This window comes from Pezoporus wallicus, unplaced genomic scaffold, assembly GCF_028554395.1.
Source record: "Pezoporus wallicus isolate ANWC-B61680 ecotype Strahan unplaced genomic scaffold, APGP_CSIRO_Pwel_v1 contig_13480, whole genome shotgun sequence".
Classification (NCBI taxonomy): domain Eukaryota; kingdom Metazoa; phylum Chordata; class Aves; order Psittaciformes; family Psittacidae; genus Pezoporus; species Pezoporus wallicus.
Genome location: NW_026641917.1, coordinates 80,172 through 105,834, shown reverse-complemented (window position 1 = coordinate 105,834; position 25,663 = coordinate 80,172). Strand labels below are relative to the sequence as shown.

Sequence of the window (25,663 nt, the reverse complement as noted above, 5' to 3'; positions counted from 1 at the left end):
AGCATGCAGCAGACTGCTCCCACCAGCCGTGGAGGGGAGAGGGCTCTGCCTGGATCTGGAGGAAAAGAGGCCAGCCACGCATGGATAAGATGAATTGGTTGTCTCAGCAGCACCGGCAAAATGAGTGAGAGCAGCGGAGCCCGTGAGGCCCGGCCTGCTTTGTTTCAATTACAGCAGCTGCCAGAAGAAAAAGATAACCTCGATATTGATGGCAGGAGCGGCAGACAGAGGTGCCCTTGTGGCTGCTGGAGCAGGTAGAGGAGGAAGGGGGAGGAGGAGGAGGAGGGAGGGAGCAAGAGAGATGAAGGGGAACAGAGGCTCAGCCAGCAACCCATAGGAGAGCCTGTCTGGCTCCCCTGGGCTGGTGAGGAAGACCAACCTGATCCCGTTGTTCTCATTCCCGTGAGGAACAGCTCCTCTTCACCCTGGCTGGGTAGAGCATTCACCAGTCACTGGGTAGAGCATTCCCTGCAGAGACAGGGTGTAGGGGTGCAGAAATCCAGCTCAGAGCATCAGCCCGACACGTACCACACATGGCACCGCATAACACTGAGCAGAAAAGACATCTCTGCTCCTCGCTAAGGCTGTGGAGCCTTGAGAGATGGAGAGTTCATGGCAGGCATTGAGTGAGGCTGTTTGGGATAATGGATTGAGCTGGAGTGAAGTGCTATGGGGCTGGAGTTGAAGGCATGGGGCAGCCCAGGGTGCCTACCGGGGTGCACGCAACTTGAGGGCTGGGGAGCTCCACAATATGCTCACAGTGGGGGCTGGTCTGGGCACTGGAGCCAAGATGCCCAAGATGACTTTGGACTGTGTGTGGGAACTTTGGCCCCACAACAGCAGCTCAGGGCAGGCACCCCGACATCACACCTACAAACCGGGGATTGAGGTGTCCGGCCAAACTTCCCCCTTTGCAGTGCAGGTGAATGCCCTGCCCTGGGGGGCACTAAGCAGGAGGACGTATCCAGAAGGTAAGAAGAGATGGGGTCTCTTTGATCTTCGACCCCTTTACCTCTGCACAAGGGAATGCAAATCACTGCCAGCTCTATGGGGTCCACATCCCCCAAAGATGTGTGCCCTGTGCCCACCAAAAAGCCCAGGGCCAGCCTGTCCTGGGTGAGCTTCCTACGATCTCTGGAGAAGGAGCCCCACCAGAGACCAGGCTGAGCAGGGTTCGCTTCACAGAGGCTTTATTCACTCCGAATATTCGTATCATCTTCCGATCTCCCACAGCAGAGACCCCAGCATCCTCACCCCGTCCTCCCGGGGCAGTGGGTCCTTGATACAGCCCCTAGGTCTTCACGAGGGGACAAGGCCACCATCTTGCGGCCGCCCATCACCACTGCACATACCCGTGTGCAAGGCTTGGGGGTCCCCAGAAAGTGGCAGCTATGGGGGTACAGGGTTTAGACCATGGGGACCTGCGACTGGTGCCCGCATCCCCTGGGATCACACCTTGCGGGGCACACACTCTCCCTCCCCTCGCTCCAGGACACCCAGGGGTGCCAAGGATGGGCAGAATGTGCCAGCAGTGCTGCTCCCACCCCAGCTCTGGCCCTTCCACCCCTGTCCTGCTGCCCCGTGCGGTGTCAGCCAGCAGCGACCGGGACATCCCGGTTTGCACAGCAGGCTTCATGAAGCACGGAAAGGCAGGCAGGGGTGGAGGAGGGCTCAGAACTGAGCCCTGGGGCTGAGCATGTGGCACCCTGCAAGGTCGGAGGGGGATTTTCATCCCTGGTCACAGGATGGGAGCAATGACCCACATGGGGGATGCTGGAGGGGGTTATACCAATACTGCTAGTGATGAGCAGCCCAAAGCAAGTCCTTTCGTGCCTCTGGGAAGCGAGCTGGCATGGTCTGCACACTACTGGGTTCTGCAAGGCTGCCCACCCTGGTTTAGTGCTTATTTGCCTCCTTCTGCTTCTTCCCCTCATGATGGGGCTGGCCATGGTCTCCATGGGGCTGGCCATGGTCCCCATCGTGGTGGTGAGCATGGGTGGCACGTTCGTGGTCCCCACTTGGGTCTGTGGCTCTCTCGCTGCTGACCCCGTGGTGATGGTGAGGATGGACGGGGTTGTGCTGGTGGATGGGGGTCTCCGTCTCCTTCCCCTTTGGTTTGGGAAGCGGGCTCAGGGTTGCAGGGGCCTCCGTGGTGCTGTTAGCCTGAGGAGAGCAACACAAGGGCTAGTGCAGGGTGTGAGCGCACGCAGAGCCCTGCAGTGACCCTGCAAGCACAAATCTGAGCTGGGGTGGAGGTGGAGGAGCACCCATCATACAGAAGGCTGCACGGGTCAGAGCAAAGGCTTTGCAGGCCTGACCCAGAGAGGACAGGAGAGGCTGGAGCACATAGAGTAGAAGCCTCTGTACCTACATCCCTTGGCTCAAGTTGTCTGTGGTCGAAGGAATTCCTGAGCCAGGAAAGGGACTTTGCATTTAATATTTCCAGATGGATTTTTTCCTAGGAAGTGAGCAATTACCTGCCGAGCCCAGAGCTATGTCCCTTCTATCGCTCTGAGTGTGCCACCTCTGGTCCACAGCCTGCCCCTTTCTTACATCAGAACAGCCACAACCCTAGTTAGCTCTTCCAGACCTGAGCTATGACCCCATTAGTCCACTCCTTCTCCACTTGAAAGCTCTGACCTATTTAAGTGCCCTTACTCCAGACCTCTCATCACCTTCCCTCTCAACCACAGCTGAGTGTGGCTGCCAACCCGGAGCTGTCCCTGACATGAAGATAAGGTTGATGTGCAATGCCAGAGGAGAGAAGGGAGCCGGCTCCAGCGAGCATCCCTGCTCCTTACCTGCTGGGTGGTGTTGGCGTAGAGGGAGCAGTTGCCACAGAAGTCCTTGCTGTGGGTGAAGCGGATGGCCGACTCCACATAAGGGAAGTGGAGGAAGCTGTAGGGCAGCTGGATGTGGAAAGCCAGGCGGCCACACCTGCAGGGAGACACCACGGTCCAGCTCAAGCCATGGGGGGAGCTTTTGGAAGCCCATCAAACACCCCATAACCAGGAAAGCCCCAGCCGAGATGGGGCACACTCACCGGTCATAGACAAGGAAGTCATCCTTGTCACCCCCAAGGACCTGCCAGACATCGGGGTCCTCCGGCTCCGGCTGGAAGACGGGGATGCCCAGGGGGGCCTGGCGCTCCAGCTCCCGGAACATGGCGCGGGAGAGCGGTGCCTTCTCATTGACGATCATGTAGCGGACATCGACTGCGCCCCGCCGGGCCAGCTTGTCCCGCAGGCCCCCGAGGCTGTGGGGATGGAGGCAATGGGATGGGGGTGCCAGGGTGGGGGGCTGTGATGCTGTCCCCCAGTACAGCAGGGCTGGGTTTGGGGTAGGGGAGCAGGGCTCACCTGCGGGCCTGCTGCAGGCAGAAGTGTCAGCTGGCCTTCAGCAGAGCCACCACTGTCACCTGCCCCATAGCCCCCTCCATGGGGCTCAAGCCATTGATGCTCCACACCGGTGCCTCCTGGCAGAGCCGACTGCTGTTGTCTGCCCCTTCGGAGGCTGAGACCAGCCCCAGCCCTAGCCAGGCAGCCAGGGCCAGCACCAGCAGCCCCATCCTGGACCCTGGACCCCCTGGCAGGGGGGAACAGGGCATTAGTGTCCCCTCTGCCCCAGGGCTCAACAGGATGGGGTCCTCCCAGCCTCACTACAATCCCAACTCTCTCCATGCACCCCCCTCCAGGACAAACAGAGACTGGCGGGCAGTGTTGGACTGGTCCCAGCACAGCACTGGGAGCTGGAAACCACGCGTTGTGGGAGAAAACAAAAAGGGGATGGGGTGAGGGAATCGTGGTGCCCAGCTCCTGACAAACACAGCACCCTCACTGCAGTCTTCAGTGGGCACCCACTGCCACAGCTGAGTGTCCCCATCTGCCCTCAGCACCAAGCAATCGCTCCATCTATTAGGGGATGAAGGTCCTGCTCCCTCCCCCGTGGGTCTTCTCCACCCCGCTGACCCCAAAGCCCAAGCCCAACCTCAGCTAGGGGTCTGTCTTTGTCCCAGAGGCAGGCAGGGATGCAGCCCCTGACACCTCGGCTACCAGTGGGGAGTTACTGGGACTAGGATGGTTTCACCTTCAGGTCACCTTGAGAGTCTTTGGCTCCCCACGAAGCACTTTAGGGATGCACAGAGCCTTCAAACCCCTGCTCCCTAATATCTGCCTGAAGCCCCTTCCTCTCACAGCCCACCTAACCCAGCCCACCCAAAGAAATACGGGCATCCCTCCAGCATCCACATTTAATGGGCAGGGGGAGGACACGGGGCCGGAGCGGGAGCAGGGGGCTGCAGGGTTTGTTCAAGATGGATAGATGCATCTACCCCCAACCCCCAGCCCTCTCCCCCATGAGAACGGGCCCCAGTACCGCACTTCTCACTGCTGTCCTCCGGCCGGACCTCCCTCCTGGTGGCTCCAGCGGCTCCTGGCAATGCCCACCCGGCCCTGATCTCCCTTTTATCTCTTGTCCACTCTCCCCGCCCAGGAGGGAGGAGAGGAGTTTGGCTGGAGAGGGGACGGCGCCCCGGCCACCGCCGCCTGCCTCGGGGGACGGCAACAAGGCAGGCACTGTCCCGCTCGGTGCCACGCAGCCTCGGGGTCCTGCTGCTGCAGCCAGCCCCAGCCTCGCTGGGGCAAAGCGGTGCCTGGTGCTGGGCTGGAGCAGAGGGTGCCAGGCAGTGCCGCAGGGAAAAGATGGTCACGGCCGCTCGACCCCCCCCCCCCCCCCCCCCCCCCCACGGGCACAGGAGCACTGGGGGCATTGCCAAGGGCACTGCTTGCAGCGAAGGGCTGCAGGACCCGCACCCCTGGGGTGCCACAGCTCCCTGCCCTGCAGGATGCCACCCCAAAGGCCATGCTGTCCTGCTGCACTGCGCCACGACTGCTCTTAGACCCCACTGTGCCTGGCCCCACAGCAAGCCCCCAGTGTCCAGTCTCATGCCTCCTGCCCAGCCCCACGCTGAGGGGGCTGCGGTGGTGTGAAAAGCCTGCATTCCCTTGGGAAATCAGCACCAGTGGATTCTGCCCCTCAGGCGAGCAGGAGGAGCTCTCCTCTCTGGTCACACATAGATGTCTCCACAAATATTTGAGCAGTTTTATCGTACCTGTGCTCTCCACAAAAACATGATAAGGCCGGAGCAGACACAGTGGGGGCAGCAGCACGGCCCAGACACATAAAGGGGGGAGACAGTCTTCTGAAAACAGCCATAAGCAGCAGGGAATTGCTGCCGGGGCTGGAGGGGCTCAGGCACGTCAGCAAGGACGTGAGGCCATGGGCTGTGGTCCGGGGTCAACCTGGTGCAGCCCCGTCCCATGACCGATGTCAGACCCTGTCACCCTTCACATGCACACTGCTCCCCCCAGGCCAGTCCGGGTTCCCTGCGCACTGCGAAGCACCCAGCACTGAGCAGGGACGCACATCCCACACTGCGAGTCCTGACCCAGCAGGATTCCCGCTGTCAGGAATGACCCAGCACAGCCACGGGCCGTTTCACCTCCAGTCCCAGGGGACCCCAAGCCACCACGGGCTCCTCTCTCCCTTTGCTCACCCCGGGGCCGGTGGCCGCGGTGCGTGTGGTTATCAGCCTGGTTTCTGCCCTGCAAACAGGCTGTACGCGCTGTCAGCACCCTTAGCGTCCAGCCGCCGCACATGCCTGGCTTTACACGAGCCAGAGCAGCTCCCACGCCGTGCCGACACAGCCTCCACCGACTCATCCCCCCGGGAAGCCATTCCCGTGCACCGCCAGCTCCCTTCCCGGTCCCCAGCCCGGCCAGTTGCATGCCGGGGAGGAGCGAACTGAACCGCCTCCGGGGCCGGCGCTGCCCGGCATCCCCTTCGCCCGCAGCCTTGACCCCGGTGAGCCGCAGGCCGAGGGCGAACCGGGGCCCCGTGGGGCGGGCGGGTGGCGGGGGGGGGGGGGAGAGGACACAGGGCAAGGGCTGGGACAGGCGGCGGTGGGAGCGGGAGCAGAGCGGAGGGAGGGCAGGCAGGAGGGAGCCCGCGCCGTCCGGCCCCTGCCCATGCGCTCACCTCAGCAAGGACCCTGCTCCCCATGGTGCTGTGGAGCAGCCGAGGGTCCCACCGGGGCTCCGCTGGCCCCTGCTCCCCCGTGGCAGTTGGGGGTTGCAGCCCCAGCGTGGCAGAGCCCGGTGCCCTGCCTGTGCCTCTTGTGGGGGCTGGTGGAAGGGGATGTTTAAGCAGCTCCCCCCCCCCCAGTGCACCTCGGTGGGGTGAGGAAGCCTCAGTGGCATGCTGCAGGGAGGCGATGCCGAGTGGGGTTTTGGACAGAGCATTTTCCCTTCTTTGTAGTGATGGGTATGTGTGTGGGGAGGCAGGCCACTTTTCCTGCAGTGTCTCTTCTCTTTCACCCACTGCACCCTAAAGCGAGGTCACGGCCCCGAGCCTGTTGCAGGGAGCACAGTAGCTCCGCACTGTCCTCGTTGGGGAGGGGAGAGCACATCAGTGATCCTGCTGCTCACCCCCACCATTTGTGGACACTACAGGCACAAGAGCCCTTTAGCTGTAACCAGAGTGTAGCTCCCTATTTACCAGTCCATCCTCCACGTTGCTGGTGCTGGAACAGAACATTCTCTCCCTGCCCAACCCGTGTCCCTGTAGTCTTGCTTACACATGCAGCACATCTCCTTCACCCCAATTACCCCCAGCCTCCTTGCAGCATCCTTGAGGGGCAAAGGGCTCCAGCAGGACTGCAGCCAAGGCTCAGGGCTTTCCTCCTGTGCGACCCCAGGCACAGATGTGCAGTCGGGCAGCATAGCAAAGGGGTGGTGGGATGGTTTGGCATCTTTGGGCAGCTCTTTGCAGGTGGTCTAAAGCTGGGTGCCCTTACACAGAGTGCATTGGCTTGTGAGACCCACTTATTTTAAATACACTCTTTTAAGGGGTGCAGATTTACGTGCATCAGTGCTTGCAAATGCACTCAGGCTCTGTGCAAGGTGGGGAATGACTGCTTCCCGTGACCAACAAACCCCCCTGACCCCATGCATCCTCCCCACAGCCTGACCAGCCATGGCAGCCTCACTGAGCCGCCCCTTCTTCATCTCTCTCCACGTGCCCTACAGGCAGGGCTGGGCCCAGGACCTGGCCAACACCTTCCGCTTCCAGCCCATAGCCATGCGGGAGACGTCGCGGGTCCGGCAGCTGGCTCTGTGCCGGGGATGCGCCGTCTTCCTCCTCAATGAGCGCCTGAACCCAGCACCTGCCACTGATTCTTCCCATGAATTCCTCTACGACGTGGACCCCCGGCCCACCTTGGGCACAGCCTCCAATGTCTGCTTCGAGGTGGACGATGTGCCGGGGCTCTGCAGGCAGCTGCAGAGCCAGGGATGCTCTGTGCCAGTGCCTCCCACCGAGGTGAGGGATGACGGCGGGTCCGTCACCTATGGGGTGGTGAGCTCCATTGTGGGCAACATCAGCCATACCCTTCTGGACCGATCCTGCTACCGGGGACCCTTCCTGCCCGGCTTCCAGCCCATCCAAGGAGCATCCTCGGCCACAGGGGATGGGATCGAGATCACCGACTTCGACCACATCACGTACGTGTGCCGGCGGGGCGGTACGCGGGCAGCTCTGGACTGGTACCAGCGCTGCTTCGGCTTCCGACGCTTCCTGCTGAACCCGAAGGAGAGGCCAGAGAAGGGGTATGTGCTTGGGGGGCAGGGGACGGGGATGCTGCTCCGTGCACTGCAGAGCGCCCAGGGTGCCCCAGGACACGGCTGCAAGCTCGTCCTCGCTGAGTCCCTCTCCAAGGATGGCACCAACCAAGTCGACACCTTCCTAGAGCAGCACGGTGGGGCCGGGATCCAGCACATAGGCCTCCGCACCACTGACATTGTTACCACGACCAGGACGTTGCAGCAGTGGGGAGCGAGGTTCTTTACACCCCCAGGCACCTACTACAGCCAGGATGGCAAAGCAGAGGAGATCCAAGGGGCCGGGCAGGACCCACACACACTGGCAGAGCTGGGCATCCTGCTGGACACCACAGCACCCAGGGACAAGGGCATTGATGCTGCAGAGAGTCCTTCCCAGGAGTATCTGATGCAGATCTTCACCCATCCCATCTTCTCTGAAGAGACTTTCTTCCTGGAGCTCATTGACCGGCGGGGAGCACCAGGCTTCGGGGAAGGCAATATACGGGCACTGTGGAAAGCTGTGCAGATCTATATGGACCAGCAGCAGTAGTGGCAACGCTGTGGTCCTCCTTCAGCTCCTCATCCTCTCTGGTCCATCCCTGGGGCAATACAGGGACGGCTGCAGATCAAGCCAGAGCCAGCTTCATGTGGGAGCACATGGCTCAGGGCCATGCCCAGACTCTGAGCATCCCCCATGATGGAGGGTGATTTCTCTCTTCCCTGGGTTCCCAGTGATTTATTGACCTCACGTGAAGAACTCTTCCTTCATTTCATGTTAACTTAATGAGACTTGCTCTGCACGGCTATGAACACTGCTGGCACAGCAACTCCCACCCCATAGGGGGATGAGGGGCTGCCAGAGGGGAGCAGATAATGCAGGAGCCATGGACACTGCCATTCATCAATGGCTGCCACCAGAGCATGGCCAGCCCCTGTGTAGGGCAAGTGATGGGCTCTTGCTCCTCTCCATTAAAGAATTAACTTGCAAGCACTGCTTTGCTTTCTCCTCTCCTTCCATTTAAGATGTGATGAGTGACCCTCAAATCAGGCTTTCCCCAGTCCTGCAGTCCCTAAATTGAGGCCACTTGCCCCTTGGACACCCCCAGGACAGGCCCCTGTCCCTGCCACCCCCCAGGCTTGTGCCTTTGCAAGGATGCTCCTGTGCATCACAGTCAGAGAAAAGCCATGGCCTGAGCACAGGAACAGCCTGATGGAAGAGGGCAGGAGCCGAGCAGGGCCCAGGGCTGATGCCTGCCCTCGCTGCAGAGGTGCTCTGGGTGCCTCATTTGGGGTCACCAGCACTTAATGCTCAGCTGAGGGATTCATGGGTGCATTAATGAAGTAACCCCTTGCTGTCCCCTGCCCAGATGCAGAGATCCTGCGGGCCATCCTCACATTCAACCACGGGCTGCCCCACATCTCGGCACAGTGCAACAGAGGCAGAAAGTCACTTATAAAACCCACACACTCTTTAGATTTATTATTAGAAAGCCTGTGGCTCAGGTTCGGTAAAAACAAGTGTATAAAAAGGGCTGTGGGAGGCCGGGAAGGGGACAGCAGGATCCACAATCCCTGCCTGGCAGATGAGGTGCACGCGGAGACAGGGCTGCAGGAGCAATGTGGCCACAGCCTTCCTGCTGCCACGAGCCCACAGTGCTGGAGCAGCGGTTGTATGGAGCCAGATAAGCCCAGGAGGGCTCCAACCAAGGCAGGAGGGCAAGCCTGGCTCCTGGCACATCCAGTATCATAGGGGCCACATCAAGGCACAGCTCCCCATGGGGGAGCCTGGTGGATTCTGCAAGGAACGGGGCACTGTTACAGGGCTGTGAACTGGGCTCACAGTAATACAGGGGAATGCCATGCGCACACCACAGGCAGGACTCACGGCAGCACAGGGCTCTGGTGGTCTCATGTTGAAGGTGCCATCATGGGGCAGTTGGTGGCCGGAGAAAGGCGCGGAGGGAGAGCTGTGTCCCAGGGCTGGTGCCGCCTGTGCCCTGTGCCTTTGCCCCTCGCTTCCTCTTGGAGCCCTGTGGAAACACAGCAGGGCTCAACCCAACCCCACGGCCCCCATGGATCCCCTCTGGAGGAAGGGGACCCTGCTACTGGGGACACACAGGGGCAATGCCCCAGGACGGGGATGCTCCTTGGCCTCAGCACAAACCCCAGGGGGACTCCAGCACCACACAGCAGAGCCTGACACCCAGCAGCTCCTGGGGCCCCCTGCACCCTCCAGCAATGCTCACCTGGCCAGGGTTGCTCCCCTTCTCTCGCTGCTTCTCACACGCTTTCAGGACCTGAAGGAAGCACAAGAGAGCCCGGAGCTGACGAGCAGCCAGGTCCTGGAGCTGAGGCCACCCACAGAGGTTGGGGGGATGACAGAGGCTCTCCCAGGAGCCCAGGAAGACTCAGGGAGGGGAGGAAAGGCCCCAGAGGCCCCCAGTACCTTCTTCATAGCTGTGGAGACAGCTGAGGCATGGAATTCCTCCTCTGTCACCCAGCGGGATGGGGATGAGGCAGGGTCGAGGGTCACATCCCCATCCAGGGACAAGGAGTAGACCACGTATGTCTGGTGGATGTGAGAGAAGATGTGGACGACCTGTGAGGGGATGGGAAGACGTATGAAAAGGGCAGCAGGCAGCAGAGGATGCACTGCACAGCTCCCCCACAAGTGCACGAGGTCTGCCAAGGCTCTGAGGAGCAGGGCAGGACTCAGGAGGGATGACAACAGGGAAGGGGGGAACCCTCTTCGCCCCATGCTAAATCCCCCATGGCTGCGCACAGGGGACTCGCGCTGCATCCATCCAGCTCCAGGCCCACCTCTCCGATGAGCTGCAGGTCTCCAGCCACCACAGGCTGCCCTATCCAGGCCCGGAGGTGCTCGGCCAGTGCCTCCCTCTGCTTCTCCTCCTGTAGATCCTGAGCCAGTGGGAGACTTGGGAACTCCCACAGCCCGGCCAGGAGACCTGGAGAGGGTGCACGGCAGGGATGTGAGACAACCAAGGGGCACATCTGGGGACACTGAGCCCCACCACAACCTGCAGGGACCCCCTTCCCCATCCCAGCAGCATGGACATCACTGGTGCATCCCTCCCCCAGGCTGCTCTGCTCCCCATGCAGGTGGGAAGGGGCAGTGCGAGGCCTTCGCCCCCCTCCCGCCCAGCCCCATCACCTGAGCTGGGTCTCTGCACGATGAGGTACTCGAGGCCCCTCCGCTCCAGCACGCACGTGGCCGCTCGCGCCACCCGCGGCTGCTTCTTGGCTGCTTTCCGGGGGAAGTTGGTGACCCCCAGGCTGCTGTCCCACGGCTCCGCGGCCGGAGGGCACAGGGAGCAGCCCCCAGCACCTGCAAACACCCAGGTAACACTCGCCACAGGGCTCAGCCCAGGAGCCACATCAGGGGTCTTCCCAGGCGCTTACCACAGTCCTCAACATCAGGCAATGGGGTGGCTTTTCCAAGCAGCTTCTGAGAGGCAGAGGCCAGCTCCTTCTCCACCTGCAAGGAAGGGACGTGGATAAGCACAGGCTCATCCACCAGCCCACCTTGTCCCCATGCACGGTGACCCCTTAAGGCCTGGTTTTGGGGCTATACTTGCCCTGAGCCGTGCTCGGCAGTGCTGTTTCACAGGGCACTCCCCACACAGTGGGGCCTTGGGCACACACACAGTTGCTCCCAGCTCCATCAGGGCTTGGTTAAAATCCCCCGGGCGGCTCCTGTCTACCAGGGCATTGGCCATGTCCCTGGAAGAAACAGCAGTGAGCAATGTGGGGCTCTGCAGGGAGAGGGCTCAGGACCTCTGCCTGCCTCCTGCCTCTGAGGGTAGATGCTCTATCCCAGGCAGGCACAAACAACACAGCTCCTTTCCCCACCATTCCCAGTAGCATCTGCTTCCCAAGAGCTTCTGCACCCCATGGATCTCTCCCTTTGCAGGCTCAGCTGCCCAGGGCTCCCAAGTGATCCTGCCCTTGGGCACCAACAGCCACAGCCACAGCTTGGAGCAGGGACGGAGCATTCCCCTTACCAGAGCCGGTCAATGACAGCCGGGCTGCTGGAGTCAGCACCAATGCACTGCAGCCGGCACAGGACCCGGATCACGTTCCCATCCACAACACCAGTAGCCTGGGACAAGGAGCAGGGATTAGCATGCCAGGAGATGCCCGTGCTCCCAGCAAGGCAGGCAGCTGGGGTGCTCCTGGGACAGAAGGAGCACACAAGGCCCTGGGGAGCCCCTGGTTTGTGAGACCCAACAGCGGGACCTGGGTGGCAGAGAGGGGACACGGGTCCACTGATGTCCAGCTCTCACCTGCCCATACGAGATGGATGCGATGGCTGCTGCCGTGTACCGGCCCACTCCTGGCAGCAGCTTCTGCAGGTCCTCAGCTGTCCTGGGCATCTGACCAGCCAGCTCAGACACCACCTGGCAGAGAGGGGACGAGGTCAGGGGAGCAACCAGGGGATGTGTGTGCGACCCCCTTTCCCTGCGGTAAGACAGGATCCCAGCCTCTGTAGGCTTGTGCAGCAGCACACAGCCCCAGTGAGACAGGGCAGCTGTGAGCCAGCACCAACACATGGACCACAGATGCCCCCCACAACCCGGCACCAGGGCACCTTCCTCGCTGCCTCCTGCAGACGCTTCCCTCTCGAGTAGTAGCCAAGTCCAGCCCACAGCTCATTCACCTCCTGCTCCAAGAGACACAGTGCACTGTTAGGAAGAGCCACGAGGGCAGGGAGAACACCTGGTCCTAGCAGTGCTCACCTCCAGGGATGCCTGTGCCAGAGCCTGCAGCGTTGGCCACTTCTGCATTACAGAGAAAGAGACGTCAGGGACAAGCAGAGCCGTGCTCTGCAGCCAGGGTTCTGCCACAGCAAGTGGGTAAGTGCACAAAGGGGCAGCCTGTGGGCACAGGACTCTGTAGGGCAGCAGTTACCTGCATCCAGCGGTTGTAGTAGTCGATCACTGTAGCCACCTGTGTCTGCTGGAGCATGATCTCAGACACCCACACTGCAGGGAGCATGGCAGGGATCAGAGCAGAGGCATCAATGCCACGCACATCTGCTATTGCCGTGTTAGCACTGACTGCAAGCATTACACCAACATCCAACCAATGGGGCCCCTTCCCATCCTTCACCCTCCCCACTGGCTGCCGTACAGGAGCTCCCTCAGGCCCCATGTGGGCTCTGCAACCCTCCAGCACCTTTCCAGGAGGGTCAGTGACTCTCGTGGCCACTCCAGGCAGCTTGTTCCAATGATGGGAACTGAAGCCGTATTTCCCCACCAGGCCACATTGCACATCCACATCAGGAGGCTGCAGGGAGTGGGGTACCCCATGCACACCAGGGTGCAGTCTCTGCTCCTCACCTGCATATGCCCGTCTGTCAGCATCTGGCTCAGTTGCTGCCTGAAAGGGGAAGGAGATAGAATACGAGAAACAAGGTGACACAGGGCCCCACTGCAGAGGGGACCTGCGTATAAAATAAAATTGCTTTTGGTATTGTTTGAACACTGCATGGGAATCTGAAAGGAAATGTCTCCCCCAGGCACTCAGAGGTTCTGAGTGCAGGCTGATCAAGTGACAGCCAAAGCACCTTCTCCCTGATTCCATAGCAAGAGTTTACCTTAGAGCTTCAAAATCCCACCAGAGGAACTGCCCCAGATCCAAGCCCCTCTACACAGAAGCAGTCACAGGCAAATCCCACACAAGGGCCTCGCAGTTCCGGCACCCCTCAGACAGATGTTGCTGTAGAGCTGATGCCCACCCCCAGCACCCTGATCACCATCCAGCCACTTGCTGCCAGGGTGAGCACTAATAAAAACGCTTGGCCAGCTGACAGCAAATACATGGAAAACCTTTTCCTTGCAGCAAGGTGCCATGGATTCAGGAACAATATGGGTCTGAAAGACAACTGGACTGTTACTGAAGAAAAGTTGGAGGTTATGCTCGAGACTTGTGGTCTCACCCTGTGTCCTCCTTCGCTCTTTATACCCCGAGACTGGCTACAAACCACCAGCTACAGAACTGCCAGGACTGGCTGGGAGCATGATCCCATTTCCAGCAGCATCTTCCATGCAGTTCAGAATGCACTGCACACCATGGTCACCTCAGCAACACCCCCTTAAGGCAGAGGGGCTGGTTCCCCATGACACCTCCCGGTTTCCAGTTGCCCCCCCTTACCCGTGTCCTCCAGGGAAGGTCCCGCTTGCACCTATCGTACCAAGCGAGCAGATTGCTGCGCAGGGCCTCGGTCTCAGCCGGGTCGCTGAAGAGATGCCGGGAGCACGGCGGGGACGGCGCTGGAGCTGGGGCCGCTGCCGGGGGGAGGCACGGGGTCAAGCTTGGGCGTGGATGCAGAAGGGCTGCGGGGCCCGAATGCAGCACCACCGGGCCACCTGCGGGACCCCGACGGACCCGCTGCGGGTGCATGAGCACCGGCAGCTGCCCAGGCGGGGGGCGCCGCTCCCCGCAGAGGATACCTCGCGTCCCCCAAGCCCCTTACCCCCCACCAGGCACCTCTGCGGGGTGACGCGTCCTTCCTGCTCCGCCGCGCAGAAGGGGCCACCCTCGGGCCGCTCCTCCGGAGCCCCCCGGCGGCGGCGGCCGCGGCCCGGAGCTGGCTCATGTCCGGCCGGTGCCCGCCGGGACCGGGAGCCGGGGCGGCGCCACGTGAGACTTTCCCGGGTAAACGTTTCCCTCCCAGCGCCCCGCCCACTTTCCGCGTCTCAGCCAATCGGAGCGAAGCGCGGGGCGGGCTGACTCACGCCCTCCCGGTCAGCCAGGGAGAAGGGGCGGGACCTCCCGCTCGCCGGAGCCAATCAGCGCTCCGGGGGGAGAAACGAGGCTTCTTCCTTCTCTCGCCGGTCCCAGCGGCCTCACGAAGGACCCCAAGGGGTTGCCCCAGGTAAGCGCCTGTTTACTTAAACAACAAATTTCGGCTGAAAAGGGGTTTTGGAGAAGAGACAAAAATCCCCGCTGGCGGCTGGCGGGACCGGGCAGGCAGCCCCGGGCACGGCGGTGAGCAGCAAGCTCGGCGGCGCGGGCAGCCGCGCGGGCGGAGGTCCCGGGCGCGGCCATGTCGCAGCGATGGCGGGTGCCGGTGGTGGACGTGCAGAGCGACAACTTCACGGAGCTGTGGCCCTCCATGGTGCTGGCGCTGCGCACCGCCACCTTCGTCGCCGTGGACACGGTGAGGCGGGGCGCGGTAACCGGTGGCGGTGGGGGTGAGCGGCGGCGCCGCTGACGGGTTTCTCCCTGCAGGAGCTGAGCGGCCTCGGCGCCAGGAAGTTGCTGCTGAACCCGTGAGTGCCCGGGCATACCGGGGGTGGGGGGCGGAGCTCAGCCGGACTTACCGGCACCGGTTGCCCGGTTCCCTTCCCCTTGCGGGCTTTGCTGCCTGCGGTGGGACGGAGGCGGCAGCTCCCCTTCTCCTGCCGCCCAGGTGCATCGAGGAGCGGTACAAGGCGGTGTGCAGCGCGGCCAGGACACGCTCCATCCTGTCCCTCGGCGTCGCGTGTTTCAAGCAGCTCCCGGACAAGGTACGTGCTCGGTTCCCGCCCCCCCCCCCCCCCGAGGGAGCGGCGGCGGGGCTCTGCCTACCCGTGCTCCATGGAATTGCCCCTTCGGCAGCTGGCTGTGGTGGGTAGCCCTGCATGGCCTTGCACGCTCTGCTCTGCAGCCTGAGAACACGTATCTGTGCCAGATCTACAACCTGACACTGCTCTGCACGGAGGATTACATCGTGGAACCGCAGTCGGTGCAGTTCCTGGTGCAGCACGGCTTCGACTTCAATAAGCAGTATTCCCAAGGGATCCCTTACCACAAGGGGAATGACAAGGTACAAAGTGACTCCTCTTCCACTGCCTTGGCTTGCGCCGGTCCGGGGGGGTTGCTGGTATTCCCCGGTGCTGGCAACTCCTTTACACAGCTGCCCAGTGAACATGGGCTCATGCTGGAGTTAAGCATAACACTGTCCCCTTCACCTCCCTGCTGGTTTATATCCAGGCTGCCACTTGTTGCAGTTGCTCTTCCAAATGTTTGTGCCTCTGTTTGGTCAGAGCAAGTAAAGGCTGTAGGCTCTGTTGCAGTAGGATGAGGACTGCCCAGGACAATGCAAATCAAGGCTCAGGCTCATTGACTAATCCTTGCTCTTGCAGGGCAATGAGAACCAGAGCCAAAGCGTTCGGACTTTTTTCCTGGAGCTCATACGAGCAAAGAAGCCTCTTGTTCTCCATAACGGCCTGATCGATCTGGTGTTCTTGTACCAGTGCTTCTATGCTCACCTCCCAGACAGCCTCGGCACCTTCACCACTGACCTCTCAGAAATGTTTCCAGCAGGAATATATGACACCAAATATGCTTCAGAGTTTGAGACTCGCTTTGTAGCATCCTACTTGGAGTATGCTTACAAGAAGTGGTAAGTAGGACTCTGGTATTTAAAGCCTGTGGGAGGAAAGGCAAATGGAGCATCAGCAGTTGGTGTGGTTGTTGGTTTTTCCAGGCAAGGGAGGTGGGTCTTTATATTGTGTGAAGAAAGGGACTTTCCCCATTTCTAGGGCAGATGTTCAGTGCATGAGGGTGCCTTTTGTGATACACCTTGTCTATTCAGTGGGCAGCTGCTGAAAGAGGATTTCAGAACTGAAGACTGACCACACAGTGCCCTGATCTAACTGCAGACTAACTGACTCACTGCATGGCTCTGGCCCAGCGGTGGCAGGAACACATACAGGAGAGAGACACTTGAAAAACAGCTAGAGAGCAAGAGAAAACAGGGTGGTGCCTGCAGGGTCTGGTAATTGTAACTCAGTTTTGCAAGGGATGGTGCTGTTAAAGGGTGCTCCTTGCACCTCCTGATGATGACCTGCTCTGTCACGTATCCTCCTGCATGTGACACTTGCATGCAGCCATCTGTGACCCCCATCATCTCCTTCCCGAGTCAGGGTTGCTGTCTTGTTCCAGGACACGTTTGTCTGCTTCAAGTGTTGGTCTGGTGGCTCATTTTGTGCTCCCCATGCAATATAAACAAGCCCCTGGCAGCAATACAACCCCTTGAATCTCCATTAAACTGAAGTCACGCTCTGTAGAGGAGAAATAACTATTTTTAGTGACTGTTTTATGTCAGGAAATGCCACTTTGACAGGTCTGAAAACATTCAAGATGGCTGTTCTCAAACATGAGAATGCTGTGTTTTGACAAGACAAAAATACTTTTTAAACTGACCTTTTAAATATTTCGACCCACAGATCTGGTTCCATGGAGCCTTCCTTTTGTGCCTTTTAGTCAGCTCTTGGGACAAAAAAAGAGTTCTTTTTCTCATGACCTGGAAAATGTTTCCTTCTTGTCTGTATTGCTCAGGCTCAACCTGTCTGAGTGGTGGCTCCGGGATGCTCTACGTGGTACCTCAGTTTGGGGGACTTTTTCTTCATGCATTAAGATGATGAAGACTAATGCATATCTTAGTGCCCTTACTACTTAAAATCAAACCATGTGTCCTCCTCCTGTAGCTTCACCAGAGATGCTGGTGTCTCTGCCTGCGTGTTTGCATAAGAGAAACCAACTCTTGAATTAGTACGGAAACAACTACTTACTAAAGCTGTGCGCCAAGGACTGTGTTTCTTCCCAGCAAGCTGTCAAGGTGGGGCTAGAGCTCAAGAGCAGGAAACTCGGGGAGTTGAGATGTGGTGGAAAGCAGGGTGTTTGCACCAGCTCCACACTGAGCTACTTTCAGTGAGTTACCTGCAGTGACTGTGTACTCTTGTTACAGCAAGCGAGAGAACTGCAAGCTGAAGGACTCCAGCAGTCAGTACCTCACCATTGAGTTCTGCAACTACCCTGCCAACATGTCCATTTACATTGACTATCGCCACTGCTCTCTGGAAGAAGAAAACCACAGTGTGGGAGGGGGAGATAAGGTGCCTGTCTGTGAGAAATTTTCGGTAAGTAACTTGAATCCTTGCTTCTTTCCTAGGTCCATGGAAAGAGCAAGAAGTGGCAGGAAGGCACCTGCAAACTTCCCCTTCTTGCTTCACAGTACAAGAAGGATTTGCAAGCTTCAGATGGCTTCATGATGGAAAAGGCAATAGCATGCTCTGTTCAGAGGCAGTGAATTCTACAAGGCTGCATTACACACAAAGATTGAGAAAGAGATTATATGGCCCTAAACAGTGTGATGGTATGAGTAGCGGTACCCATTGCTGTCTTGGGAGGGCAGCAAGTTCTGAACTAGTTTGGTTTGTCCTCTGAGAAAGAAATGCCATCTCTTCCCTCCCCAGTTAGGTACCAAAAAAAGGTTACCTCTGTGCAGCTTCTGACATGGTGTGATCCACAGCATCTTGAGTCCTGGTGCTGCTACAGCAGTAAACAGCCCATCTAATCAGATCATAACTGGTTTCAGGTGCTTCAAGGAGAAAAGGAGCTCTTCCAGATGTTACTGTCACAGAGCACCACAGGTTGGGGAGATCTCTGGAAGTTTCTTACCTGACCACCAACTCAGTGTTGCTCAGAGCTTTGTTTAGTGAATATTGAAAGTGTCTAAGGACGGAGACTGCAAACCCCCTCCAGGACCCTGTTCCAGTGCTTGACCACTTACTGAAATACGTAGTCAGAATTTCCGCTGACTCTTACCACATCGCATCTCCCCGTGCTCCCTTCAGAAGAGTTTAGCTCCATCTTCTCTATAACCTCCATCTATAGCTAGATATCCACATTTCCTTACCCTTGTCTTTTCCAGGCAGAACAAACACACTTTCCTTAGCCTACATTTTGTGCTGCATGTTGACAGCTGCCTGCTGAACTCACTGCAGTTTGTCAGTGCCTTTCATTTATGTTGTGGAGCCATAACAACACAGCATTCCTGACACAGGATCACAAGCCCTCAGTACAGGGGAATAATTAGCTCTGCTCCACGTTATGGTGACAGGATGCTCTAACCAGCACACTGGTAGCTACAGACTTCTTTCTTTCTCTCCCTAGGCCTATGGCTGGTGTCCAAAAGGGGTGAAGTGTCCACATTCTCATAACATAGACCTCATAATTGATGAGGACGACAAGATCTGCGAGAAGAAGCGGAAGAAACGAAAGCAGAAATGCAGGCGTCGGAAGAACATAGGAGAGCCTGTAAAGGAACAGGAAAGCTCAGGGAAAGAAGTGGAGCTAGTTCAGAATGGGGAGGAGGGACCACCACAAAAACGGGGCTGCTGTGAGCCTCCAGCTGCCACTGTGCTGGCAGAGATCACACCCAAGTGCGAGGGCAGGCCACTGGAGGAGAACACGGACATGGAAGCAGAGGTCAGCTCAGATACCAGTGCACAACGGGAAGAGGATCTGGAGAGCACAGAAGGAACTACTGCCCAGGCAGCAGCTGTTGTGAGCCCTTCTGCCAAGGGAAATGCCTCTGATAGTGACCAAGCGGAGGGGAAGTCAGACTTTCCCACTGGGATTGGCTTAGTGAATCACTCTGACATCCCTGAGACTGAAGCAGCGTGTGCTGCAGAAAAGGAAAAGGAAACCCATGGTCTGCCTTCGCAGGGGGGCACACACCGAGCTGGCTTCGATGCATTCATGACTGGCTATATCATGGCTTATGTCTGGATGATCAAGAAAGAAAAAAACACAGACACTGGTGCAGGGCCCTGGTTGCCAGACTGCCACAATAAACTGTACCTCAGTGGGAAATCAGTGCCCCTTCATATAGTGAAGAGCTCATTTTCCAAATCTTCCAAAGCTCACAGCCAGAAGATGAAGGTGGCCTGGGGCAGTGGATAGAGCTAGAGGACTCCGCACTGAACTGAGGGCTTTTTCTCCCTTTCAAGTTTTGAAGTTCTTCGTTTCATCAAGAACTGACAAGAAGTGGAGCAAGTTTCTTACTCTTGTTTTTGTTTTAACTTCTGACCCATTAAAATGCTCTCACTTGGAGTTCCCCGTTGTTCCTTACTGGCCTGCTGGGCTGTGAGGAGGAGGAGGAAAAGCACACCTCCTCAGCTGCACCCAGGGCTGGGAGTTTCAGTTTAGTGTCCTGCACTCAAAGTGGGTTTTGTAAAAACAAGCTAGCGTTGCTCTTCTGGAAAGACCATATGCTAGCTACCTTACCATGGGTTTCACTTCTTGCAGAAGGGGGTAATCACTTGATAACAGGAGGAGACGGAGGCCAAAGCTTCCCACTTAAACTTGGCATGTTAGAGCTCCAGCCTCCTCCCTTTATATTTACACATGCTGCCACTTAACCCAGTGGCTTAGGGTGGGATAGACCTTTTCAAAATGAGCATGTGCTAAAGGTCAAAGTCTTACCTACAAAAACACAGCTGAAAGCTCCCAGCTGTTGACTCATACAACCAGCTTGAGAGAAAGGCTATAAACAGTCACTGGAGAAAGATGTGATGCTTCTGCCAGATGAAGGGCTTTTCAGGCATTCTTCAGGCAGAGCATTCATAAAGATGTGTGTTTAGTCAGGTGTTACTGCTTTCAGTCACTGCTGGTAGGGTAACTCCCTATAGCCCTTATAATTATTTCCTATCCTTCTGCACAAGTCAGGAAGGAAAAAAAGGGTTGTCTTTTAAAAAAAGAGACACGGTTTGGAACACGCGCTTGGGAGAGCCATTCTACTTCGTAGCTGTACTTCACCTTAGTCTTGGTTACAGCATATGTAGATGAGAGCTTTGCTTCTATGGGCCGGCTCGTTTTAGTGCAGGGTAACTGCATGCAGAACCAAGCCACAGTCAGTCTTCAAGCTTCTCAGTAAGGGGAGATGCAGTGGGACAAAAGGCACAGCCGCTTGTGCTGCTGAAGCTATTTAGGGTTAGAACAAAGCAGCGGCAATGGCAAGCTCCCTGCGGGTTGAGTGCTATCAAAATCCATCTTGTCTTGTAGGTCACAAGCTATGGCCCACTCTGAAGAGTGCTATAACACAGAAGAGAGGAAAAAAAATCCTCGAGTCTCATGGATTTAATAGTATAACTATAGTAAGATGCAGGAGAGAAACACTAAGGATGAGTTTTCCTTGTTTATAATTCAGCACTGAGCAATAGTGAATACAATGTCAAGCGAGGTATTAATGTCCTTCATAGCTTAAGTATTCAAACCAGCTCTTTCAACCTAGGCTTGGCATCTCAATCACAAGACTCAGGCCTTGATTTCATTTTTATTTTGAAAGCAAGTTGGGAAAGTTTACAAAACCTGACCAAGAAAAAAATTACGAAAATACTTAACTGGATTCATCTTTGGTTACTTCTTATTGCAGTTCCAATGAACCATACACCATTTCTAGAGTTCCAAAAAGTCAAAAGGTCAATCAACATAAAAACAAGACGTGCTTTCTTTACATAGTCATAAATATCTGCAATATTAGAAAAGTCGTGTTGCAAAGATTCTTTTTCTGGCAGTGTTAACTTACTATTATACACAGGCTACAAACTTCTTCCTAAGCCTTTAATTACAAGTTGAGCTATTTACAGACTGCAAAATATTAAGACGTAAAACTCCTTCATAAATACGAAAATAGATCATCTCGCAAAGGTCTTTATACTTAATCAAATATCTGGCTGCCCCTCCTCCCAAAAACAAAAAAAAAAGGTTATTTGTTTTGCATAGAAATGTAGTGACATGCAATATAAACAATAGCATTAAGTGCAAACAGGAATTATTCAAGTCTCTTTAGTTGTACTGGCAAAAAATACCAATGTTCTGTTACATATAATACCTCTCCGACAAGTCCACTACAGCCCCTTGTCTGCTCTGCTTTAGAGGGGTAGCAATTCACATGCATTTTCTTAGTTGCATTCAATCAACCTGCAACCACCACAAAAATAGCTTATAACAGACATTTAAATGAATTCAACATAGAAAGATTTAAAGTGAATTAAAAACATCTTTGATCTCTTCAGGGAACCTACCAATGTGTAGAAAGTATTTTAAAAGAGCAAGAACTGCTCCCATAAGAAAGTCAGAAATCATGATAAAATCCAATCGCAATAAAACTCTGTTACATCACTATAAAACACGCAGTTTGCTGACCACGTTTATATTCATGTTCAGCAGTAGCTGTCAGAAAATGGCCCCCTGTAGAAAAGCACCCTCAGGCAGAAAACCTAGAGTAGTTACTAGGTGCAACCTAGATTCAGCTTTACACCACCCAAGGGTGAGACGTAGTGAGTGCCAACTGCATCCGGGCCCTTGGAAACACTGGGGTTTAGCAAGCACTTAGCTAGTTCTAAATAGCCTTTTACTCCAGTTTCACACACAAGCCTCATTTCCCATGCAGACCAAGAATCCAGGAAAGGCCTGAGCTGCTATCCCTTGGTGTTTCTGACAGCCACCTCAGTACTAAGAGCTAGAGAAGTTGATAGATGTGCCCTGTACATGTCAGCTGGCTGTGCTTAGAGTGGACACTTAAGAAAACAAAGTGTTAGCCATGCTGCTTTGTAAGAGACCTGTTCAGGGCCCAGAAACATTTTAAGAGACTCTGGTGTAAGAAAAGAGATGAGGTCACTGTGATGGGTGCCACAGAGGTACCCCAAGGCTGACTGCATAGGCTTTACAGTCAGTGTCAGAGAGGGCAACATGCTTCATGATGAGGTGTCAGTGTTGACAACCAGGGCTAATGCAAGCCACAGAGCAGCCAGAGCGTGTGTGTGCTCTCCAGTGAGGTCGCAGGCAGTTGGAACGTGCTGGACAGCTTCCTTGCAGCCTGGTGACCCAGAAGTAAACTATTCCTTATTATTGCTTGTTTGTCTGAAGTCACACACCTAAAATGCATTTTGTGACAACAGAAGCTGGTGTTGATGGTTTCCCTCCTGAAAGATTACAACTGTATAAAAGATAGAGGGGAAAAAGAAAAATTAAAAAGCAGGCACCATGCAGGCTGCTAGCTGGCAATTTGAGTTCTGCTGACCCTGTCCTCAAAGGAAGTTACATGCACACAGTGCCAGCCATAAAAGCTGTTCTGCACTCTGCAGACACCAGCCCTGCAGACAGGATACACAAGACAGACTACTCTACAGATCAGCACCTTCAAGAGGCAGGGAGGTGTGGGCCAAAAGGGGTGATGCTGGAAAGCACAGGCATTTTCTCTTTCACACTGCTCACAGCTGCCTAATCTGGCATGGACTGTGCTGAGTAACTCTGCAACACTGGTTCTCATTTAATTCTTCGCAGCCGCTGCCAAGGGATAACTGCTGCTCAGGTTAACACATACTTCACAAGAGGAAGTCATAACTCAGAATAGTTACCTGCACCTCTGAAAGATAAGCAACTCAGCCAATAAAGAACTAAGGCTTTCTCCATCTTCAAGATAGGAAGAGTAGGTAGAGTCTTGCTTCCATCAGAGACTAGCTGACATTTTCCATCCTTACAAGTGAGCAGGAAGAGAGTGTAACAGGCTACCTGGGTGAAATTCTGGGCTCCACTGCATGACCATCTGCTCAGCGGGCGTGCAATGCATACCTCAGTTAGGAATGATAATAATAGAGGTTAAAAAAATAATAATTTACAAATCCCATCTTGTCAGGACAATGATAGTATAAAAGGGCAGGATGCTGCACAAACAATATCACAGACCAAGCTTTCTCATACATCGCATCTCAGAGCTGGTATCACTGATGCTGGTTCCAGCAAGCAGCATTAAAGCTTGTGCTGCTGCTTCTTTCACATGTACCTGCTGGTGGAGAGAAGAAAAAGAAGAAAAAAATTAAAAAAGATCATCCTATTCAGTGTTAGGAGAAGCCAATGAAGACAAGAGCTTCTTTCTGCAGGATTAAAAAAAGGTTCATTTGGGACAAGCTAATTTCTTCAGTTTGACAATTCAAAACTCTTCTGTGAGCTTACTGTCTATCCTCTCCAAGAGCACTTGTGCGGCTGCAACACTGCTGGCTTCCCCTGAGCAGGGGATTCCTGTCCTCTTTCAAGAAGTCTGGTTTTAAATAAGGAGCCTTCATTACTGCAGTGATATTATCAGTGAGATGGGATGTCATACCAGAGAGGGAGGTGAATGCAACCCTTCCAGCTTAGTGGTAGAAGTCAACTGTGATGTAGATACTGTATTTAACTAAATATTCTGCAGAAACAGATCATGATGTCCATTCAGCTCTTCAGAGGCAAGAGCCCACACCCAAAAGCTCTTTGCAACTACTACTTTCACGGACAGTTTCTCCAGAAGGCCAGAAATGACAATGTCTGGAACACGGCTCTCCTCTTGTGCCCTGGGCAAATCCTCCTCCATTTGGGTTGAGGCACGTGCAGAGCTGTACAAGGAGGATAGCGGTGCTTACCACATCCTGCCTCCCTGCACTGACATACACACATCACTACCAAATCCCAAGGGAAAATGAAATGCCAGGGAACAGATTCTTCTTATCAATCACAAAGTACTTATGTGACTCAGCCTGCAGATTGCAACCAGCACAAGGGGGTTTGGGTTTGCTGCTTTTGAAAGAAGAGCTTGTTTAACACTGCAACAGCATTCACAACATCTCTGGGACCAGAGAGCATCCCTGTCTGCTCAACATAGGTCTGAAGGATCTCTGTGCCTGTTTCTAAAACAGAGGCTCCGACTCACATGCACTGCTGCAGAATGTTAATGCAAAGTATGCAGTGGCAGATATCTGCTCTAAGAGTAGGTGGTCAGTTGGAGGAAGCGGGAAAAACCTCCTACCCAGCATGGAGCTTAAGGCCTTGAAATGTTCCATACTGGAATCCAGGTAAAACTGTTTACATGGTGCCTGCTCTGGCTGCTACCTTTTGGAAGGACTGTGGGTCCCACATGGCCCTTCTGGCTGGAGTAGTTCCCCCTCCTAATGCAAATCAAGGAAGAGAATAAGCACGATTTGAAATAAAGTTAAAATAATCAGTCTCTCCAGACACTATCTGCAGCTATCTGTTTGACAGCCAGTTTCTACCATCTGCTGAGTCTCTTTGAAATGTGAAGCCCAGCACTACAGAAAAGCAAAGGTTTAAGTGACTGGGAACAACGGTTCCCTCAAGGACATGTTCAGTTTGAGCCCTCTCTTCATATATCACAAGCTGACTGTGTGCTGCCACTTGCTGAGATGTTGGAGGATGTCTGAGACAATGGGGCAGGACTGTCCCCATCCTGCTCCCTGAAGGGCCATGCCTCTCTCTTCAGTTCAGTAGAAGGACTAACACTGAAGAGAGGCTTTGTAGTCTCTAGCAGAGCATTTTTCAGCAGGTCATCTTCCACCTCCATCTCTTCAGAAGGGACATAACCTGCAAACACTTGTGAGGAGCCATGTCCCTCAGAGTTCACTGAATTCTCAACTGGGAGCTTTTTGTAAGGTAGCAGCTCAGGCTGAGCCAGCACTAACGGCCGATTACATGCTGGATCTCCACAAGTGTTCTCAACAGGGCAAAACCCATTTTCCTCCTGGGCCACTGGCCCATCTGAACAGTCCATATCCTCGTCTTGTCCTGGTACAGGAAGAAATCCTGACCTGTGAGGCTTGGCTTGAAAGGGGGGAATCTCTGACACGCCATATTTACTGCTGCTGAGGAGTTTTTGCCGAACCTCTGCACCCAGCTGGATTGGGTCACACCTGCTGACAGTTGAAGACAGTCCCCCAAACAGTCCATATTCCTTGTGTGGCAGTTCAGGAGAGAGCGGAAGTGATCTGCATCTCCTCCCAGGAAGGAGGGAGGTTTCTTGCCAGTCTGTGCTATAGGCCTGCCGGAACTGGGAATGGCTGGCTTTCAAGCTCCCACCTGCCTCTGGAGAATGTAAGTCAAACACAAGGGAAATCACCGACTTGCTTGGCATGTCAAAGAACTTGATCTTCCCCCCTTTGAGGTCCTCCCGGGCACTGAAGGGATTCACTTTCCGGCCTAACCCTTTGTTAGGCGTATAGTAGGGGTCCTGCACATTGATCTTCCTGGAAGGCTTGCGGGAGAAGATATCAGACTGGCTGCGTGACAACCAGATATTCCGACGTGGACGGGGTGACTTCGGTGGGATCTTATCATCCAGGGAACTCAAACGTTTTACTCCTGGTCCTTTTTCAATTGACCCT

The 25,663-nt window shown here is 55.5% G+C and overlaps 5 protein-coding genes across 8 annotated transcripts in view; 2 read left to right on the top strand and 3 right to left on the bottom strand.

The window, feature by feature from the left end:
• Positions 1 to 1,214: 1,214 nt before the first annotated feature.
• LOC130608164 (selenoprotein Pb-like) lies at positions 1,215 to 4,413 on the bottom strand. The gene is made up of 5 exons (XM_057425902.1): positions 4,380 to 4,413; positions 3,360 to 3,585; positions 3,044 to 3,256; positions 2,802 to 2,937; positions 1,215 to 2,163 (listed from the first exon to the last, which is right to left on the bottom strand). Exons 2-5 carry the CDS (start codon positions 3,566 to 3,568, stop codon positions 1,897 to 1,899), a joined length of 825 nt encoding a protein of 274 aa, XP_057281885.1. The 5' UTR covers positions 3,569 to 3,585; positions 4,380 to 4,413; the 3' UTR covers positions 1,215 to 1,896.
• A 1,374-nt stretch (positions 4,414 to 5,787) lies between these two features.
• Positions 5,788 to 8,265, top strand: HPDL (4-hydroxyphenylpyruvate dioxygenase like). 2 transcript variants are annotated; one of them, XM_057425862.1, is made up of 2 exons: positions 5,788 to 5,862; positions 7,022 to 8,265. In XM_057425862.1, the coding sequence occupies exon 2, from the start codon at positions 7,033 to 7,035 to the stop codon at positions 8,206 to 8,208; it is 1,176 nt and encodes a 391-aa protein (XP_057281845.1). In that variant the 5' UTR covers positions 5,788 to 5,862; positions 7,022 to 7,032; the 3' UTR covers positions 8,209 to 8,265. The 2 variants fall into 2 exon arrangements, with proteins under 2 accessions (XP_057281845.1, XP_057281846.1); XM_057425863.1 differs by having other exon boundaries at positions 5,814 to 5,862; positions 7,086 to 8,265.
• An 844-nt stretch (positions 8,266 to 9,109) lies between these two features.
• Positions 9,110 to 14,422, bottom strand: MUTYH (mutY DNA glycosylase). Its single transcript, XM_057425865.1, has 15 exons — positions 14,169 to 14,422; positions 13,833 to 13,966; positions 13,019 to 13,058; positions 12,588 to 12,661; positions 12,416 to 12,457; positions 12,268 to 12,339; positions 11,963 to 12,076; positions 11,681 to 11,778; positions 11,255 to 11,399; positions 11,079 to 11,154; positions 10,831 to 11,004; positions 10,479 to 10,624; positions 10,105 to 10,257; positions 9,905 to 9,955; positions 9,110 to 9,688 (listed from the first exon to the last, which is right to left on the bottom strand). Exons 1-15 carry the CDS (start codon positions 14,275 to 14,277, stop codon positions 9,584 to 9,586), a joined length of 1,533 nt encoding a protein of 510 aa, XP_057281848.1. The 5' UTR covers positions 14,278 to 14,422; the 3' UTR covers positions 9,110 to 9,583.
• A 289-nt stretch (positions 14,423 to 14,711) lies between these two features.
• Positions 14,712 to 19,565, top strand: TOE1 (target of EGR1, exonuclease). Its single transcript, XM_057425861.1, has 7 exons — positions 14,712 to 14,841; positions 14,913 to 14,953; positions 15,094 to 15,190; positions 15,331 to 15,489; positions 15,809 to 16,068; positions 17,416 to 17,587; positions 18,624 to 19,565. The coding sequence occupies exons 1-7, from the start codon at positions 14,728 to 14,730 to the stop codon at positions 19,413 to 19,415; spliced, it is 1,635 nt and encodes a 544-aa protein (XP_057281844.1). The 5' UTR covers positions 14,712 to 14,727; the 3' UTR covers positions 19,416 to 19,565.
• A 1,209-nt stretch (positions 19,566 to 20,774) lies between these two features.
• TESK2 (testis associated actin remodelling kinase 2) overlaps positions 20,775 to 25,663 on the bottom strand; it is an 85,054-nt gene continuing 80,165 nt past the window's right edge. For all 3 annotated transcript variants that reach the window (XM_057425913.1, XM_057425914.1, XM_057425916.1), the window contains one exon: positions 20,775 to 25,661. In XM_057425913.1, the coding sequence (XP_057281896.1) occupies positions 24,649 to 25,661 (1,013 nt within the window). In that variant the 3' untranslated portion in view covers positions 20,775 to 24,648. The remainder of the gene's footprint in view (positions 25,662 to 25,663) is intronic.